General features: G+C 37.3%; 1 protein-coding gene across 1 annotated transcript in view; it reads left to right on the top strand.

Moving 5' to 3' along the window:
* LOC129721094 (uncharacterized) overlaps nt 1-22,213 on the top strand; it is a 162,052-nt gene that overhangs the window by 1,853 nt on the left and 137,986 nt on the right. The window contains exon 2 of the mRNA XM_055673226.1: nt 13,181-13,884. Coding sequence (XP_055529201.1) covers nt 13,810-13,884 — 75 coding nt within the window. The 5' untranslated portion in view covers nt 13,181-13,809. The remainder of the gene's footprint in view (nt 1-13,180; nt 13,885-22,213) is intronic.

Below are 22,213 nucleotides of genomic sequence, written 5' to 3'. Positions count from 1 at the left end.
CGAGTGTAACTTGGTTGGTGACATCTTAGCCACGAACGAGTCGACCAACATCGCAAACGAGTTACTAGTCCAAAATTCAGGCGACTCGCTTCGTCTTCTGTGGTAGCCCAAGCAGCACTTGAAAAAAGCAATAAAAAAGAATGTCGCATTGTGATCTCACTGCGGTTACTGTGAAACATATACTAGACTGCAAGAGAGAGGGATAGGTCACATATATGACGCGAAACGACATTTCAACTCCCCAAGAAACAGTATTGTTACATAGTGGTTAGTGTAACTCCGAGGTCAACCAGTAATTCGTATCAATCATCCTTTGTTACAATCACGTTTACATGCAACTGATATGCGGAATAACAAAAAACTTGTCACATTGCCACTAGTCGACGAATTGTATGCAATTGACACATTTTTAAAGGTTACATTGCAGATTTGATTCGAAGTTTGCTCGCTTAGCTGACCAAAAACATGGACAGCTCTACTTATCCGCAACAGATTCGTCATTTTTTACCAAACTTATCATGTGTTGGATGGCCAGTAAACATTTTTTTCACCACCCAATTTGCCTGCATGACCGATGGTGCGTTATCTGGTAGGATTTTTTTAGTTATCCGTGTCTGCACTTGTGTTGTGCAGACAAAACGGCATCGCTACTTCATTTCCAAACTATTCGCAATGAAAACACAACACAGGGAAACTATGGGCATTGCCCATTTCTATATGAAACTATTGATATTTTACCAATTTAAAAATGCCAGTTATATTCTGACCCTCATAAGAGCAGCAAACTGATGTAGTTTTCGCCGTGCCGAATTTAGGCTATTGCGGCTTTAGATCTTTTAAAAGTTATAATTTTAAAGTTTAACTGGTATTATTTCATGGAGAGTATTGGTGAATGTCGAATATTATGAATATCTTTGGATAAAAAATTTATGTTGCCCGTGGTTTCCCTATGCGACCGCTTCGTTACATTATAACAAGATGCATGGGCAGAATAAGTTACTTCGGGATAAGATTTGTCAACCTATTGTTACAGGATAATGTCTGGCAACATTTGAGATGTCGTTGTTTCAGTGAAACGAATTTGAACGATAAAGAAGTGACAAAGAAACATGCTAAAGTTCAATAGTAGTTACGGTAGATAATTGTGACCGAATTGTGATTTCCGACTATAACGTCAAATTTATTCTAATACCAACAGAAAGGTTCTGTACACCTACATCTTAAAAAGTCATGTTTATTTTTAAATTAGAAGACCATTGCGAATATTTGTTAAAAATTTAATAAATGCGCGTTGATTCAAAAACCCGCGCAAAAAACGCGTAATCCGGAAATCCGCGCGAAAAAAAGCATTAATTTGAAAATTCGCGTAAAAACTCGCGCTGATTCGAAAATTAGCGTTAAAAACCGCGATAATAAAAAATCCGCACAAGAAAACTAATATAAAAATCCGCGTTGAAAACACCTGAAAAAAAACCTGAGAGTTTTCTCTCATTACGCTTCAATAAACTGACTCGTTACTAGCGCTACTCTTAGATCTTTTGGTTTTCCTTTAATAAATATGTGTGTTTGGTTCCACGAAAGATATAGCCACTCTATTGACCGGCAGTGTAAATTCGAGTGAGGTGATAGAAATTGGAAACTAAGAAAAAATATGAATTTTTCTAATTGTTCTTTTTTGATTTTTTTCATTTTATTATTATAATATTTTGATATTTATTTGTTCAATTTAGGGTCATTAGGGGCACAGCCGACGCTGAAGTATACATTCTGTTCGACTTTATAACCGATTTGTTTCTGTTGTTGTTGTAGTTTTACTCGTTGTAGTCCACAACGATACGCCTACCGGAAGTTTATCTCTCAGTAGTCACGCATAAAAGCTAGCAAGCAGAAATTAGGTCTTCAATGTATAACCGATTACTACAGCAATAGGTCTTACTGAAAACTGTCTCGACCCGCAGACGGCAGAGCAGCAGCCGCTTAGTTAAGCGCGGCAAGGCTAAGAAGGCGGCCCATTCGATCGCCGTGTTTCACAGTAAATAGACTAACCGGTGGACTGCAGCACTGCGCAGCATTTGTGAGCATATCCGTACATGTTAGGGAACATCCATAAATGACGTAGCTTTTTTAACTTTTTTGACCCCCCTCCCCTTCCCTCCGTAGCATTTCATCACAAAGTCAGACCCCCCTCTAGATAATTATGTAACTTTCAAACGCCCCCCTCCGCCCTTAATTTTTTTTGCAAATTCTATTATCAAAACCATATCATAAATCATAAATGAACAAGAAAAGACCCGAAAATAATAAAAATGACCCTTAAAATACAAAACAGTGATAAAAAAAACAATTAGAAAAAATCCAATTTTTTTTCTTAGTTTCATGTTTGCTACAACGTTTCTATTCTCCTCCTAGTCACATTTCGTCACAAAACTGTAAACCCCTCTCCCCATCGATTGTTACGTCATTTATGGATGTTCATTTCTTCATTCACGGCCAGTCCGGAGCGAAAAAAGAGCGGCATCGACATCCTCTTCCCGCTGATTGTCAGCCACAGCAACAGCTTCTTGGGGCACTTGGTGCGTGAAATGAACTGCACCTCTTTTATTTTGTAAGATTTGAACCACTGCGATCATTATTGATCTATCATGTCATATATCTTAAAGATCTTTTGTGATATACCTCTTCTTTAGTCTAGGTACTCGTGGCAGACATATCACTATTGATGAAAGTGATCGTCGTTGTCACGTTGCACCCTTTCTCCCAAATTGGCACTGAATTCCGTATGAAATTAATTACCTCATTAGGATTTGCAGATCAGACCTCGAAAGGCTACAAAGTTCCTTTTCCAAAGGCTCCTATTCTGCGCTATATTAGTGCACTGCAGTGGCGGAGCAAATATTCTGCAGTTTCATATTCGAACCCGCAGAGACGACAAATTTCGTCATTTTACTGACCAATTTGTTTTAGGTGATGCTTACTTGGACAGTGTCCTATTAACAGTCCGGTAATTGGTTTTTAATTCCTTTTTATTTAATCTAAGCAATCGCTGGCTTTTCCTCACGCTTGATTTTATAAACCGTTTTGACTGGCGTAGTCCTACTGAGCATATCCAGTTCTCTTGTATTGTTCGATGTTCCCAGGTTTTCAATTCTGCTTTCAAGGCTCTTGATGACACCCCACAGAACGGTTCTGGGATAATAAAACCGGTACATGACCCCTGTCTAGCTAACGTATCGGCTTTTTCATTGCCGTCCACTCCGTGACCAGTATAACCAGACTTGATTCCTTTCTGCCAGTTGTTTCAGTGAAAGGATGCATTCCCATACTAGCTCAGAGGTACATGTAAAGGCTTTTAGTGCGTTGAGTGCTGCTTGACTATCAGAAAAAATGCATATGTTATCATGCCTGTATTTCCTAGCCAAACAAACTTGCGCACATTCATAAATTGCAAATATTTCGGCCTGGAACACTGTAGGCTAACGGCCCATTGGTATCGAGATACTTATCCCTGGACCGTGTATACCTGCTCCATTCATTTTTGAGCCATCTGTGTGAAAAATGACAGAGCCTTGTCGGATATTCGGGCCTCCTCGATTTCATTTTACATCCCTATGTAGCCGAACTTCCTCAGAGACGTAGTTCTACGTCAAAACCGAAAATCTTTGTACATAAATCACAGAAAGCTTTACCTTTGTTAGATTCTCGTCAGACAGATCAACTCCCACCTGTAAAATGAACATGCTTTTCTCAGAAACCTATCCTAACTTGGAACAAAAAAATCATACAAAAGAGAAATCGTACGGCTATACATCCGAACTGAATGTCAATTGCTTGCCCAATGTGCCGATAAGAACACTGACCTCGGCATTGTGTGCAATCCTTTTCGCTAGTGGTACACGTAGGTGGATGTGAAATCTAACAATGAATGTTAATCACCTGCTATCTTCTTCCGGGGCTATCGCATAGCTTATGTCTGAGGAAGAATGAAAATTTACCCCGTGCTGTTGTGGTTGTTTGCGTCAGGCCATGATTTCCCGGCAAAAAGGTAAAAGCTCTGTTTGCTTCGAAGGCTTTCTTTTGTGGTGATGGCATAAATGATTAATGGCTGCTATTAATCGTGGTTCTGTTCCGAACGCATCAGTTTTTTCCCTGTCTGGTCTTTTGTTTGAGTTGGTTCCCTTTCGATTTCGTGCAACATTATGAAGCTGGTTCTGTTACTTTTCATTGTTTTTTAAACGAAAAGTTCTCGAGTGCTTAAACTGTCTAAGTTATTTTATTTCACTATGTGTACATTATTGGAATATACAATATTCGTTAGGATGATTAATTTCAAAGATGATCCCAAACCTAAATAAACACCCGACTTTAATTGGGAAATATTTGATTGAAATTCAATTACTATTTAGAACAATAAGGTAAGTATGGTGTTGGAGATAATTAAAGTCATGCAATTCACATATATATTTTTTTTTAATTTAGATTCCACTGTCGGAACAATTCGAACCACTCGTTTTCTCCCTTTTCACCAGCACACCATTGAAGACAAACAAATGTGAACTTCCGGCGACACGTACCTCAGCCACAAATTGACTCTGCTTCAAGGGATATTTTCGTTGTATGATCTCAAACTGATCAAAGCTCTACACAAACCGCTTAGATGCATTCGACATATGTTTTCGGTTGCGATTGCCTCAAGACGATTTGTTTACTGCTTGCTTTTGTAGTTTTCAATTGAATACTGCACTCTACTAATGTGATGTTGACATATTATATTTTTTTTACTAATCAGGAATGCTGCTTTGTTCAAAAGAAAACTTAGAGTATTCTTTGTATGAAAGTGCTATATTAAAATGAAATGTTATTGAACATGGCCGAATATTTTCTCCTTGTAATATTGTAGTGTATACCATAAAAGCGACAGAAGAATGGCAGTTCAAGCCGTCGTTGATCACTTTGGCTTCAATGCTTGCATTCAGTCAATTAAATGATGTATCTTACTGGGTTCTTCCAACACACCTGTTTCCTAATCCTGACTGCCTTAACCACCCAAGCGTAAAATCCCCCGACAACAAACAAACGTTCGATGTTAACCTGGCAATGATTTCATTCACAGCGCGAACGGTGCCGAAAGGAAAAGAAGTGGCATTTTCGCGATACGAAACATCTGTTGCAATTGGTGTCAAGTGAACCAGATCGACGTTACACGATGATTGAACAAAAAATTATGCAAGATTGGTGAAGTGAATGGGAAATTCACACTTTTTGGCCTCAGGGTAGACTTCGGGGTTCACTGCGTAGTTTTCCATGTTTTATAATCGAGTGAATTTTGGGGCGAATTGAATTGTGGTCGAACGGAAGCAGATAGGCAACAAGGTCAATTAATTTTGTGCGTATTGAAATTTCTGTAAGTGATTTCACGCACAGCGATTTCATGCAAAAAAGTCCTTAAATCGCTATAGTTGTTTTTTTTTTATTGGCCCTTAGAGGTCAACTTTTCAAATAATATGGCCCGAAAAGTTGACTTCTTCATGTCATTTAAAAAAATCAGATTTATAAAGAGTGAAAATATTTTTTATCTCACGGCGTATATTTTTTCTGAGAGAATGTAAACCTCTATGCAAAGTTTTGACCAAAATAAAAATGACAATTGAAAAAAAATATTAAAACGAATACATTTTTTGTGAAGTTGCTCTATATTTTTGGGATCTTCTCAATCTTGTTGGTTTCTGATCCGCTCTGCAGTACCACAAGGTAGTATTTGAGGCCCGCTACTTTTCTCACTGTTCATTACAGAGTCACTCGGTTGCTGCCTTGTGGATCCAGATTATGTTACGCTGATGATGTTAAAATCTTTTTGCTGATAGAATGGTGTGATTCTAACCGTATATCAATCAGCATTTAAAAATGCAACTACACTGTCCACTTTGACTACAACGGAACAATCAGCTACTGCGGGTTAGGTCACATCGCATCAATTACGGACTGCATGAGATAATTCGTCAGATGGCGTTGGAATACTGACGTGATAACAGTTTAACTTTTTAATTGTACTTGTTAACTTGTAAAGTATTTTGTTTTGTTATAATCCAACAGTTTTATTTTGTTATTTTTTATGTCGCTTTGAGTGAATACTAATGTTTACTCAAGGCAGCTTTTTCCAGTCCAAACACCAAATATCATTAAGACGTGTATACGGATGACGAAAATTAATAATCAATTATAAATAACATTAAGGACGTAACTTTTTTATCCCCCTCCCCTCTATATTATTACGTAGTTTCAAAACCACCCCTCTATTAATTTTTTTTTGCAAGTTTTATCATCAAAAACATACCACGACAAGGAAGTAATGAAAATGACCCTAAATAGATTAAATAGTGATAAAAAACAATTAGAAAAAATCTATTTTTTTTCTTAGTTTCATATTTGCTACGTAGCTTGGCTTGACTTCGCCTCCCCCTTGAATGCTACGTAATTGATGGATGTTCCCTGAATAATAATATAATGCGTTTCCGTTAAGCATTGCAGCAGATTTTTTCAGTGGAGGCGCATGGTTATCTTAGATATTCTAGTGACATATGACATAACGACTCAAATGAAATATAAATAAGGGAAGCAATTTGGAGGGCATATTCTACGTGAACAGCTTATGTTGGCGAAAGTCCAAGATTCATACAAAATTTTCAAAATATATGTGAACAATTTTCCACGGAGAGGAAAGGTGGTCTAAAATCAACAAAAACTAGTCCACGTGGAATATGGCTTATGCAATTGTCCCATGTTGCATGTTGCGTTACGTCTTGGTCCGTGGAGATTATTGGAACTCAACATTGCCTTTGGGGAAAAAATTGCAAAAATAGTAATGAAAATCGTTGTGATAATATTTGTTTTTCTTGAGAATTTTTTTTTGGGAAATAAATAAAAGTAAAAACAAAAGCTGTTTCCCATTCTGTTAGACTGAAAAATAGGTCCAGAGGAAAACATTTTGCGGAAAAAAATAAATGAAAGCATTTTTGCATACACCAACTTCGTCAAGCTATAAAGCTATCACTTCATCACAACTGTCATCATTACAAAGTTGCCAGATTAATGGATAGTAAATTCCATATAGCTTTTTTACGATGGCCTGTAATGAACGGAAACCGCCCAAATAATCAATCAGATTTTCTGTGATATGTTTGTATTAAAATACATTCGAAAGACAAATTTAAACTTGTCAGGAATACATAGAAAATTGAGACAGGAAAAAATAGTTGAAGAGGTTGTTTTTAAGACACAACCGCAAGGTTAACATAGAACTACGACGGCCTATCTTATGTCGATGTTTTTTTTGCAATAGGTTTGGCATATACTCGATTGGTGTTAATCAATTTAATGGTGTGAAGCGGTGAATTACAGAGATAATTTTCTCTCAATTCTCTTTTCCATCAATTAAGTAACCTTGAAGAGTATCCCTATGCTGCCGGATGACGTAATTCTTTATAAAAATCGTAAACTAGGAAATGGCAAAGAAAGTTGAACATTTTCGATAGCTGCACCGACCATGATGGAGAAACTAACTCACAAAAGAGCAAGAATTCAATTATACACTTATTTAGCGCAGTTGATATCGCTGTCATCGAGGTTTCGACGAGTAACAGAAAAATGTATTAACTGCTTGAATTATGATCTAGGGTATTTCAAAATGCTTTGCTATTTTTCACGATAGTGACAGCAACATTTTGGATTGCTATCTACCGATGACAATCATTGTTTATTCTGCGCTCCACATACACAGCAAGCAAACAAGACATAACAATTATACACACAAGCTACCGGTACAGTCACAGCTATTATCAGTGGCCAAATGACAATAAAGCAAATACGACGCGACAGATCCTAACAAAATTACTAACATATTCGGACATGTTCAGCAATGTTGTGCAGTGCTGCGCTGCGGTTCGTCGGTTGGTTCATCTGCTCGAATGAGTTGCCTGCTTAGTCTTGCTGCGCTGAAATTAGCTGCTGCTGTGCCGGCTGCGGGTCCAGTCAGTTTCCAGTAAAAGTCAATCATTCTCTTGGTGCAGTAATCGGTTATACAAGGAAGACTCAATTTCTGCATGCTAGCTATTATACGTGATTACTGAGAGTTAAGCTTCGGATTGGTGTGTCTTTGGGGACTACAGCGGATAAAACAACAACAACAAATCGGGTTTAAAGTCAAATCGTTCGTATACTTTGGCGTCGACTATGCTTTGAAAAAGGTATTATTTCAGCTCCGATTGGTCAAAACATGCCTTTAACAAGACTCTACATTTTTCTATAGAAGAGTTGTTAGCATAATAAAATCAAAATTTTCCGCATTATTGTGTACTCATAGGTAATTTTCTAATCGATTGCTGTAGGAATGAAGGAAATCTGTTGAAAACTGACTTCTAATGCTTGAAATTTGGAAATAGACAATTCTCGTTACGTTCTCTATGTTAAGTTTTTTTTTTTCAAATTTGTACCCTTATGTTACCGTAAGACGTAATTTTACATCAAAGGACACCGCGAAAACAGCCCGATATGCTTGGCAGCCGTAATGTTCAGCTATGCCGGTGATCGCATTTTACTGCTGCCTACTAAATTCTTTGTGTGTTCGCGTGAGTTTATTCATGACTTCATGAAGTGTGCGTATATTTACTACGTAGCTACTAGTTAACTCGGCTAACTTCGTCCCGCTATTTTTTTTCTATTTGATTTATTGATTCCTTGCGATTTGTTTATAGTCTTCAAATGCATGACGAGTCGGATATTGGATACGATCAAGCTCAAAAGACAAATCGTTTGAAATGATTGGTTTTATCGGAATGCGAAACCAGAAGACGTCATCTTGGATTTCGAGATGACGTGTAGAATCAATATCCGGCCTCTGGGTATCAATCTGATTCAGGAAATACTCATATTGAGTGGTGTGCAGTCTTTTTTGGCTATTCTCCAGAAACCGAAAGTCGTCATCTTTGAATTCAAAATGGTATCTGGAGTTGATTTTTGGCTTCTGTGCATCAAACCCTTCCAGCTGGTCTCAAGGTACAATGATGGCCTAACAAACTAATCGTCGTATCTTCGTGTCTCGGCTCGGAAGAGACTGTTAGTGTCAGTTGGATCGCAAGCCCCGTAATAGTCCTGTACACTAAACAATTGGCTGCGATGTTTGTGTATAATGGAAAAAGAAGGTCAAATTCCTAAAGGAATGTGTAGCTTTGCTTTTATCACTAAATATAGTAGATGCGTTTCCATCAAGCATTGCTGTAGTTTTTTAAAAAGGAGACGCATGGTTATTGTAGATATATTTAGTGATTGAATATCCAATACTGTTTTAGAACAGATGTTGTAGCTGTTTTAGTTTTTTTTTAGAAATATTACTCATTAAAACAGTTATCTGAGCGTCGGAATGTTTTGTTTGATTTTTGCTTTCGAAATATCGGAAAGGAAACACTCGTGGTAGCTCCAACTGGTGATAATTTTCTTTAAAATAAATAAAAGAATAACAGGTGAGTGGTAAGTAAAAATGTCTAAACCATCGGAAATTATACTAGCAAAAGTTAGTGATTGCTGTTTTGTGAACTTGTTTTAGTATTCTAGATTTTGTTCTCCAATAACGACGCAGTATTCGTACATTACAAAGAACCTATCTTCAAAATAAAATATACCTAATTGAATTACTTTTCAATTAAAAAAAAAAACAAATTCTGTCAAACTGTTCTATATTTCGGAAAGTATCACTTCAAGGCGAAACAGTGCAGAATCCACAAATGGCCGACTTCGAGCCTTTGTTTTGGTTCATTGTATCACTGCTATTTTTAATTTACGAGGCTTTGCGTGGAACATTGCTAGTTTTTACATTGAATAGGTAGTTTTTGTAAAGTAAAATTAACTGCATTAATACTCAAAAAGGTTAACAAATCAGCAGGTGTTGCGTCATTATTTACGTTTAAAAATCTTGTACTTTTTTTATGTTTGACGTTCGAAATTCGAAAGCGATGAACATAAAGCAATTAAATATTGCATAGTTGAACAACGATATCGTGCGCTTTAATTGTTGTGCTCATATTTCGTATGCATTATTTTCACAATGCACTTTACATATTTGTATTCATTCTAAAATAGGGAAAGTTTATAAATTTTTGTTATTGTCTAGAGATTAGTACACTCTCACAAGACAGATGAGCTGATAACCAGTGAATTAGTCGAAAATTATTATTTTATAATATTCTGTTTTACTTTCATATTAACTATTTACACGATTTCCAATAAACCTAGTTTAGAATTTATTTTTTGCGAGGGACCTCGGCGAATTCTTTCATGTGACATTCGTCGATGTGCAGAGGTTAGTTCGGTCTCGTAACAACGTATACCGAACTAATAATCCTTTTCCTGATTTCCCCTAACGACCGTAACGATGTGGCCGGCGCAGTTATTGATCTTGATAAAAGGGGAGTTATTGAATTGTTTCACACTGAAGATTCATTTCTCGTTGGGAATTCAACCACACTGCTGTCATTATTTTTGTCTATTGTGGTTAACCCCTGTTTTCTATTTTTTTTTCATCGGATTAGGATGGCGCATTCCTGTAATGGGTAACTTCCGTGGTCTGATTATGCAAGGAACCCTAATCTGGTACAGTTCTTGAAAAAAATGTCTATGCTTGATAGCGCTTCACAGTTACATATCAAATGTTCAGAGGTCTTAGTGTCATTGCCACAAAAGCTGCATATGTCTGTTTGACAGCACTGTAGCTGTTTTAAATGCTATTTATCTGCCCTAGGGCCATATACTAGGTGATGCAGCCCATTAGTGTAGAAACATGTAGCCCAGGGACAGTTCTCCCAGGTTCTGTATTTTTCTCCATTTCTGATTCATCTTGAGTTTTTTGCTTTGTTTTGGACCACTACACTATGGTAGCATGAGTTATTTTGGGCCTTACTTTCACCGTGTAAATCCACTGGATCATCGCAGCCCATATCATTTCAAACGTTATCTCCCAGAATGCGTTGAGGCTTTGTTTTTTCCACAATCTATTGTATAACTCCTAGATCCTTTACTTTTGACGAATATTTCACGACGGATCCATTAGGCGTCAATAATATCTAAATTAAACAATTCGTGTGTGTGCCATTTCTACAGAAAACTTTATACGAAATATAGAAATGGCATACAAGACTTGAATCGGCAATAATTCTTCCACTACCAACTGACTGTGACCAAATTGATGATTTAGATTAAGTTCCTATTTTCAAATATCTGAAACGTTTACGACACTGTTGTTCCCATCCTTTACGATTTTATCGACAAAACAACAGTGGTAAACTGTTTTTGGCTTTCTTAATCGAACGAAAATATGCAAAAGGATGAAACCGGATAGAAGTCTTTTATCCCACGCCAGCAGCAATCGTTACAAACTCCTGAAGACGGAAGGAAAGGCGGATATTGTAGCATAAAATTCATTGAAATAAAATTCGCTCAGTGGCACTCTGAGCCACAGAGATTCTATCGAGCGATGGTTATTGGCATGTTTTTTTCTCAAATTGGTTAACTTGCAGATTCGGTTATCTATTGTGTGCCACCGTTGTATTCGCCACAGCAATAACGAACGTTTTCTTATTGATTCAGTTTGTAGCTCAATTCAATAGCAAATGATATGTAGAAGTATGCACCTGCTCCACCCTGAAAACGTTATGGGTAATAGTGGTGTAGTTCCTATTATTATTCTTATTTATTTTATTAAAGACACTTCAAACTTATTATACACTAGTTCCTATACTGTTTATTGTCGCATAGTCATAACTCTCGGGTTATAAATTTCACGGTTATTTTATGGATGTTCTGCTTGTCTGTGCTTACTGCGCGTTTTGAAGAAAACTTATCTTACAAGCTAGAATTGTCAGAATATAGGCACTTAATGTGCCTGTTAGGCGGCGACAGGTTTCTGACTACATCATCATATTGTTAGGTTGGCGTGTACATGCTAAAGTTGACTTTTATCGATGTAGGAATACGTTCTGCTATAGTTGGGTGGATCTGAATAGTTTTCACCGTACTTTCAATTTTAGCAATTGTGTCTGTTTGGATAGATAAATTATATGGAAACCATCATTATTAGTCTTAATAATAAATGTCTCATTCAATGTACACCATCCCACGATATTGCAACAGCTACAATACACAAACCGTCTCCATAAAATCCAATTGGAAAGGTGACGCGTGGTTGTTTGTTAAACTTGCAGACTTGGCCGGCATCAATTCAAAGCTGCTGAATTTAAAATGAATGATTTTCATGGTTATCCTACGCACCCGAAAATATTTCCATTTTCCATAATTCTTCATAAAGAAGAATCGGCGGTGAAGACTATATACAAGAGTAGAAAGTCATGTTCGTATATAATGCTGTCATTAAGTCTTTGTTTTTGTTTTTTTTTTCACGTAAGTGTTATTCATATCAACAATGTATATTTGATTTGTAAAGTGAATTTTATTGGCCAGTAGACAATATAGAGAAAAACGCTAGGAAAACAAATCAAAACCGCGGAGTTGCAAATAGAATACGTTGCTCTGTAGAGCATTAAGCGATTTTTCATTCAGAAAACGAGGTAGCATAACTGACCTGAGATACATTTTTATGCCCTGTAGAGTAGCTATTTTGAGCATCGCTTTAAGAGTGTAGGCTGGATAACTGATTTTCATTTCTTTAACCAACAATATATCAAATGAGATTCTTGCAGAACAGCAAAAGCCTAAGCACCGTCATTGTACTTTCAGAACTCAACAGAATATAGTTTTTGATTAAATGGGAGAGACGTGGGCTAGGCAAAAATGACGAAGCGTTGAGTAAATGACATGTTTTATTTAAAAGGTAGGAGAACTTGTAAAAAAATTCAAATTCCGGATATCATGTAATAATTAAAAAAAAGAGATTAAATACATTATACAGCTACTGATTATAAACATGGAAAACTACTTCAAAACCTTACAAAAATCCACTGAACTTTGCACCATTCGGGGTGCGTTTAAATTATATTAAAAATTATCTTATATTATGTACACGAATAAATGTCGACAGACTTATTAAGAGCAGTTTATAATCTAGAACAGTCACCAAACTTCCACGTAGCTGCTAATGGTGTAACGATAATTGATCTTTTGTGCTTTTTTCTACTTTCAGATTAAAAAACAAAATCATCAGAGAAACAATGATTTGGCGAGACCGACACAGAAGAAGGAAGATTATATCGTGTAGTGAATGATCCTGGCCAGCTAGTAATGAAATTAGAACCGAGCCTCGCTAACTATCTCCCGCAGGGCAAAGCATTTTCTTAGTAAGGCGTGAGGTGATACAAAGCATCAGGGCTATATAATAATAGAGCAGCAAGACAAAAATAAATTTCTCGGATGAATAACTCCCACATACTAGATTGTGACAGACTTGTGGTTATCTAAAACCTCAAACCATTTATCTACCGAACATTTTGCACTTGATGTTGCACTATTACGTGCACTCTGACGAAAAGCAGCAATCTGTGCAAACTACAAAAGACAGAGCGTGTAAATGAACAGAAAACACACGTGCCCAAATAAAACCAGAAATTGCATCCGATGCACTTGTTTAGATCGTTTGTCACGCGTGCAAAATAAACCAAACAAACAAGGTCGGTTGCATGGCATTGTAAGCTTCGCAATCGGTCGATTATCTGTATAGGTCAGCTGTTGATTTTGTGGAATTCGAAACGCGTAGTGTAGCATGACAGCGTAGTTCGCTGCAGCGGCCCATTTTTCGATTACCAGTGGATAAAAATGGCCATTCTTCACTCGTGTTGCCTGTGGCGGACAGTGCGCAAAGGGAGTTATGCCAGCGTTATCTATACATTTGTAAGTATACATTACATACACCTTTACTTCCGATGAGAGAAACAAAGCACAACAGCCCACTTTTTTTAAAGCTTGGCCTGTGTCTACATTTTAAATGCACAACGTAGTTGACTAGAAGAGTTGATGTCGATGAAAATGGTGAAATTGGCTAAGTACTACAGTATTACAAACAGAAAAACAGGAATACAGTAAAACAGAAAAATGACAGAAAAGCAGATACACAGAAAAACACAAAAACAGAAAAACAAAAGACAGGAAAACAGAAAACAGAGAACAGAGAACAAAACATAGAAAAACTGCAAAAAAAGCATGACAGAAAACAAAAAAAAAAAAAACAGAAGAAACGAACAGAAAAACAGAAGACGACTTAAGAGAAGAACAGGAAAACCAAAAGTAGAAATATATAATAAAGCGCTGCTCAATATAGCTACTCTACATGGCATAACAATGTATCTCAGGTCAGTCATGCTACCACGTTTTCTGAATGAAAAAACGCTAATGCTCTACAGAGCAAAAATAGAATAGAAAATAGAAAATTGAAAAGTGAAAATAGAAAATAGGAAATAGAAAATAAAAAATTGAAAACAGAAAATAGAAAATAGAAAATAGAAAATAGAAAATAGAAAATAGAAAATAGAAAATAGAAAATAGAAAATAGAAAATAGAAAATAGAAAATAGAAAATATAATATAGAAAATAGAAAATAGAAAATAGAAAATAGAAAATAGAAAATAGAAAATAGAAAATAGAAAATAGAAAATAGAAAATAGAAAATAGAAAATAGAAAATAGAAAATAGAAAATAGAAAATAGAAAATAGAAAATAGAAAATAGAAAATAGAAAATAGAAAATAGAAAATAGAAAATAGAAAATAGAAAATAGAAAATAGAAAATAGAAAATAGAAAATAGAAAATAGAAAATAGAAAATAGAAAATAGAGAATAGAAAATAGAAAATAGAAAATAGAAAATAGAAAATAGAAAATAGAAACGATTTTAATACGTAACGCAGTTGACAAGATTCATTACTGTCTATGAAACAGGTAAAATTGATCAAGTACTACAATACTCCAAACAGAAAAAAGGAAAAGAAGAGAAATAGAAAAACCGAAAAACAGTAAAACAGAAAAGTAGAAAAATAGTAAAACTGGAAATTGTAAAAACATAAGAACAGCAAACCAGTAAAACAAGAAAGCGGAAAAACAGGAAAACAGAACACGGAAAAACGAAAAAACAGAAAACCAAAAAGACATTTGAATAGAAAAACGGAAGAACAGAAAAACAGGAAATAAAAAAAATTACAACAGAGAAACAAGAAGAATTCATTGTAATTTTAATTTGACGTCTTTAATTTAATTTTCTGTTTTTTCATTGTCTTCTTCTGCGAAAATCTCTCTTTATATCAAGATTCTCTTTTGCTCAGTTGAGTTATTATAGATATTAGTATAACACGATAACTGGACTCTTAACAGCACGAAAATGTTGGTTGAGAGTTTTTTTTAACCCAAAGAAGTATCTAAAGTGGTTCCTCCTTCAAAACAAGCTTTGCGAATATTCCTTTTGTGGTCATTCAAGCTCAGTCCCCACTGGCACTACTATACACAATTACCAGCCACTCACTTTCGAGCAAGAGAGAGCGTTAAGCGCATTTGTGACTCCTATAAAGTTTAATGAAATATGACCAACTTGTTACTGAATTTAACTGACCGGAACAATGCAGCAACAGATTACACACTTCTGGAAGACGTATGAACAGGGAATAGCGCACTGGCGAAAACTGACAGCCATGACCCATTTAAGAATTGAACAGGACACAACAATGTGCTCGGAAGTGGGCAAATGAGTGGGTGGCTGAGCATTGCCGGTGTACACGAGTCCGACGGTGGACAGATGTTTTCAAGCTATTTTCCGGTTGTTCCCTATGGCGTTAGTGACATGCCAAATAAAGGCAGATGCTTCCGTCTATTTGTTTAAGCATGAAATCTCGCAAGTGCTTTTAAGGTTAAAAGATCACTCCGGGTGATTTGGGATTTGAGCAATGGTATATTTTAAAGTAGTCATGAATAAAGAATAAAGGTATGAAAATGATATTATCCCTTAATATATTAGCGTAGAAAAGCTCTTTGATTACAATTTGATGTTTTATATTACTTCGTGAATTCCATCATTTAGGAATTTGAGAATCTTCTTTCCGCCCTTTCAGTACAAATCTAATAATTGATAATTGTATTTGTTTTGTGGGCCTATTTTACCTTTTCACGCCCTAGAACCATGCGAAACAGCGAAAAAGCATCCATCTGATAAACATGACAGTCTCTGATGGGAAACGTTTCCTGTCATTTCCTAAGTGAAAAGAGGCGCGTTTCACTGACGCGCCGGTAGGACTGCATGCGATGGCCCAAGGCGCATAATGAAACACGACATTTTCCGGGTAGCATGGTTTTTGATGTCGCTGTCAGCAATGGCATGATGAGAGCCGACATAAAACTGGGGCAAGAAGGTTAGGTCATGGCTTACGATCTCACTGTTAATATTTCCACTATTCACAATAAAGGTGGAGACGCGCTATAAATTACTGAGAATTATGGTCAGGAGAAAATATGCGATCCGCATTTGTTGAGAAATGTACATAGTGCGATGAGATTTTCATCAGTTTTTTTGAGTTTAATATTGGTTCAAAATATTTTTCTATTCGACTTGTAGTGTAATTTTGTCGAGTCTGTTTTCCCCCAACTTTCAATACAAACTCGGCACATTTTCTTATACAATGCCGTGTGTAACTATATGACATCATTAAGCCAAACGGAAAGAGTACGTAATAGTGAATCAAATTAGGAAGAGCAAAAGCAACAAGGAAACATATACTGCGTGTACGTCACGTATGCGAAACATCCAATTCAAGCAGCAAGTGGTTGTTCCTTCACCAACGACGGTGATCATCATAATGATAGCCGTAAACGAGACCTTTCGTTTCAATCCACTGATTCGCGTTTGCTGCTACTCAGTTGTGCTTGTGCAGAGAATCGTTTGAACTAACGTAGCTTATTCGGTATATTGTTTATGTTCTGTATCCCTAGCGTTATCATTGAAGTTGGTGTAGTATAATATTGTTAAATTGACAGTAACTGCCAGGTGCGCACACGTGTGCTCATGGTTATCCAAGTATAAATTTCAATTGTTGGGTAAGATATGTGGTTAACCCTTATATAATGCAGAGAAAAAGCAAAAATGAAGCATCAATCCAGCTGGCCAATACCAACGTCGATCATTATGAAGATGCCTTAATAAATACCTCATTGAAGAAAACATGCAACGATATATTTACGTTGCATATTTGTGCTCGGATTGGAATAAAGAACGTTAAAAATGAATAAAAAATAACATCAGTGAAACAGATTATACGTTGCTTACATCAATCAATCGAGTCAATTTCAGAAAAAATAATTGTTGTGTTTTATTAAAACTCGACTTAATTAAACTAACAGTCTTAAACCTTTAGTATACAGGACAAACACGATTATCTTATGAATGGATATTGATGTTTGTCATATATGGTCATGAATTAAACACAGGCAACGTTTTAGATGTATAGCACTTCTTTGAAATCCTCGTGAATTTTATCGGAGTCAGTCTTCAAGTTCCAAAACAAGTCAAGCATTATTAATAAAATTTCATTAGAACGGGACAACGTTGGCCAGCATTGACTCTGTCAACGCATAGGCCGAAGAAAACCAATTAGTCTTTACTTTCAGGAGAAGTGTTCATCAGAAAACATTGAGTTTCATGTTTGTCTTTTACTGAAATATTTAGTTGAATTAAAATGCCCGAAAACTTTTAGTTACAGCTTTTTAAACTTTGATGTGTGTACTGTAATAAATTCTCAGTAATCTTCATTTGGGCTGTTTTGGGAACCATGTAAGCGGAAAGCACGTTATAGAAATATTCCGAAATTAATGAAAACTTATTTTTCCGGATAACTGAGTTGTTTGCGAGAGATGCGCGACCCAGCGACTTATTACGGCGGTTGAAGTCTCGGCTAAGGACCGTGCGAGATCCGAACGACCGCGTTTGGCGAGGACCCAGCTGCCATCAAGGTTCGTCGAAAAATAAAACGCTCGATCCTGAAAATTGCTGCTGACCTGGATGTGTCGATTGGGACTGCCCACACCAACATGACGAAGGACCTGGGATGCAAGCTATACAACAAAACGCAAGGTTCGCGAGGTAACAGAGGCCACAACGAAGAAGAGGCCAAACTGATACCTTCGCGGCTCGCGGCTCGCGGCTCGCGGCTCGCGGCTCGTGTTTTCTGTTGAGAAACTCTTGTCTTGCAATAGTCGCGGTTCCAGAGCACCGCGTCGGTGATGGTGTGGGGGCAGTATCCAGGCGTGGGAAGCTCACACTGCAACTGGTGTTTATCGAGGAAAACGTGAAAAACAACGCCGCGTACTATAAGACCGAGGTTTTGGAGAAAGTTGTGGGCCCGGCACTTAGGGACCTCTGCAGGAAGGATCATTACGTCTTTTAATAGGGCGGCGCATCAGCTCATACAGCGAATATCGTCCAAGTGCGATGTCGCGAATGATTTTCTCGATTGGACTTTGTGGCTTCCTAACCTTGATCCTCTGGACTTTCATGTATGGTCGTAGATGCTGGCCAAGCTGAGCGAACATAAAGTAAGCGCTATGAATCAATTTAAGAACCTCATTTCCATGATATGGAGAGCTGTGTAACCACAAGGCTACAGAGTCCACTTTGTCAAACGAATTTCTCTTAACCAAAAAATTAATTCCTGTTAAAAATACAACAGGCATGAAAAATACACAACAAAACTTCTTCAGTGTATTATAAGTGGTGATATTTGGCAGAAGGAACAAGGCACGGTATAGTACAGCAGTAAGCGTGTAAAAAAAGGGTGGAAGTGTTAGATTTTGTTACACACAAGCACGGATAAATAATAAGCATGCCAATTTTCAATAACGGTATTTCTAATAATCGAAGTGTGGGATGAGAAGATATCAAGGCATATCTCACAATAACGTTTGCGGTAAAAAAATGGTCTTTTTTCAGACGGTGATGAAAAAAAACTAAGACAGATAATTGAGTTGGATAAATTTCCCATGGAAGGTAATCTTGTTAGCTTCCTTGCAAAAAATTCTTCGCCCTTGCGAGCGGCCTACCGGCAGTTAACCGGAACATTCACCATGGCGGACGAAAACATGCGTGTAGGCATGTTTTAAGCTCTTTCTTCGTTTTTTTTTATTAATTCCTCTTCCGTTTTCGCGACAAACTTGTTGGAATAGATCTTGCGCTTCAAGTTTGCCCAGAAATTCTCGATGGGACGCAGCTGGAGGACGTTGGGCGGATTCGTCGTTTTCGGTACCACATCGATATTGAGCCGTTCCATCTCCTCCAACGATCGCTTCGAGTAGTGGGCAGACGCCGAATCTGGCCGGAACACCGTGTCTTCGCCCTTATGGTATTTCTTGGTGTGTGAAATAAGTTTTTACCTCAGAGCTCACTTCCTTCGTGGGAGAAGTGAAATACGAAGTTGCCATTTGTTTCCATCCAGGGTGAGATAGGTCTCGTCGTTCATCACCACTGCCACGTCGCGATTCGCCGGAAAAATCGACTTGACCATCTTATTCAACCGCTGTCGCTGCGTCATTCCTGCAGCTCCGAGACCAGTGGACGGGACTGCCGCTTCCTGACATCTATGTCCATGTTCTCCAGATACTTTTTCATTGTTTTACCGCATGCACCAACCTCCCGGCCAATTTGTCGTTGTCCAATACTGCCGGTACCCGGATAACTGTCCCATAATGAAAAACAACATGTTGAGAAAACGGCGGTTTAATATTATCCGTGAATTTTCGGATTTCCAGCAATTACATCCAGAACCAAAGACCATAACAGTTTCATAACACCACAAGTTTATCGTTGAGAACAAAAAACCATGGATGGAATTGGTTTTACGTTATATAACTTGAAAAAAAGACAAAATGGGACAAAATATGCGGGTACATTTCAGAAGTACTCGCATATTTTGTCCCATCACATATAAATTAAACCAGCAACCGGTAGTTGCATTGGCAACGTAGATTGTATTACAGAAAAACAACTTTAGTCTAGTTAATTGAATGACATACTTCAATATGCCTAAAATAATCCGATATACACTAATCTGGATCAAAATTATATGTTTGCAGTTTGTACCACTATGCAGTGGGACTGTAATGCGGGTACTTTCAATATGGGACAAAAACAACTTGGTATTTTTTCCATGTTGTTCCATACAAAAGTATCAATTTTAATTTTTTTCCAGAAAATATGATAACAATTAAGTCGATTCCCGATGATAACTCAAAAGTGACCAAAATCAGTATGGGACAGCTATGCGGGTACCGGCAGAATAGTGTCAAGATGTTGTAGATGCCGAAACGGGTATGCCTGGCGTCCACAAAGTGTCGCACGATGTTCGTTTTTGACGCGGCGGGGTACCGTTCTTTGAACGCGCACACTTCTGAATGGAGTAGCTTCACTTTTTTCCGCCATCACAGTTACAGTTTGACTGATAGAGCTGTCAAATTTGTTTTTGATAACTTATGGGTTACTATGATTGATGATGCTTGAGTAGTTTCGTCAGTGCGATTAATGGTAAACCCATGAAAAATCGGCTATTTTTGTCAATTTTTTTACCGCAAACGAAGATCAACGATTTTAATTGCAGTGAGGAAGTCCATAAAGGACAAAAATCTGGGACTAGATTCCGATGGATTCCGTTGCTTGCCACGTGCGATTTTTTTGGGGAACGTCTCAAGCTCGTCACACTGCTTGACGTGGTGGGAGGGGGAAAATTACCGAAACTATTGAAAATGTTTAAGCCTCTTCGAAACGGAGATTTCAGTTGAATCTATTGGTCGTTGAATGCACGCTTTTCCTGACACGGTCGACAGAATTTCATACCCAGTTAACCGGGAATGCACTCTTTGGATCACAAAAGAACCTGTTTTTGCTCAAACTAATCATTTTACTAGTGGATGGCCACTAAGACGGTCGTAGCTAACTACGGCAGGTAGCAGCCTTTGTGCGGTAGTGGAAGCATCAGCGATAGGTGCATTGACCGGCTTTTCCTCCAGTGAAAAGCTCGACCGTATTTTGGCAACATACAAACGTTTTTGGGATGCTGGCAATCATAATCTGCCGGCCATGTCTAGTTTTCAGTGTGAGCCTTCAACTTTGTTATCAGAATGCCTCATTGAGATTTGGTAACATTATGTGGAGCAAATGTTTACAAGATGTTAGAAGATTTTGCTTTCTCTTATCCAAACAGATGATTTGATGTCTTCGGCATACGCAAATTCACAACTCCCACTGTCGGCGTAACACAGAGGTGCAATAAGATTTAAAAACGAACAACAAACTGTCATGTTTTGGACAACCGAACAAATGATATAAAGATTAAATTTTTCATCGTTTTGCGCTTGAAATTAAAGAGAAATGTAATTTTAACCTGTATGCACGTGTGCAAATTGACATCCGGTACCGTGCTGGATCGAAATCCGTAAGTTAAAGACAGAGCTGAGTCATGCTACGGTTATCTGCTTGTCGTACTATGTTTATTTATGCATTCGCATGGCAAACTGTATCAATATCTTTATCGTCTTCTTATCATCATTCTCTTTTACCCGACTGAAGACGCTCAGACGGGATCTACCTGCAAACCTAGATTTTAAGTTTCCTATTTGTAAATTTGTTTAAATAAAGTAAGTCTTAGTCCGTATTCGGTGCGTGTCATTTCGTACAAATGAAAGAACACTCCCCATAATTCGTACACCTAAGCACATGATAATCTTCGACGGTCAATAGAAAATCAAGAAATCACATATTGCTTTAAACAGACATGTTTACTTATAGATCTACTTATATTTTATCACTGTTTTCAAGCAAAATGATTAAAATCACTCCGAAACTCGAAAAAATCATGTTTATATAGAACATGTTTTGAATCGAAATCCGTACACAGTTTTTTGTCCCCGTACACTTTTGAATCGAAATCTGCACACACGCGATATAGACTGGATCTAAGTCCATACAGCAATGAATTAAAATCCGTATAGATATAGAAGTACAAAAATGTACATCTTTTATTTATAATTTATCTTTAAATCTAAGAAAATATATATTTTGAGGATTAATTGGTTCCAAAAGTTTCACACGGTTTTCTATTTTTTTTATCAGCTGAAATAGTGCAATTTTCGAAGCGTTTCATTGCGGTACGCCTTGTCGTAGAAATCGGAACGCCGGAACCTTTCGAAGCTTCCCGGTAC

This window comes from Wyeomyia smithii, chromosome 2, assembly GCF_029784165.1.
Source record: "Wyeomyia smithii strain HCP4-BCI-WySm-NY-G18 chromosome 2, ASM2978416v1, whole genome shotgun sequence".
Taxonomy (NCBI): domain Eukaryota; kingdom Metazoa; phylum Arthropoda; class Insecta; order Diptera; family Culicidae; genus Wyeomyia; species Wyeomyia smithii.
This window is presented reverse-complemented; position numbering and strand designations above follow the sequence as displayed.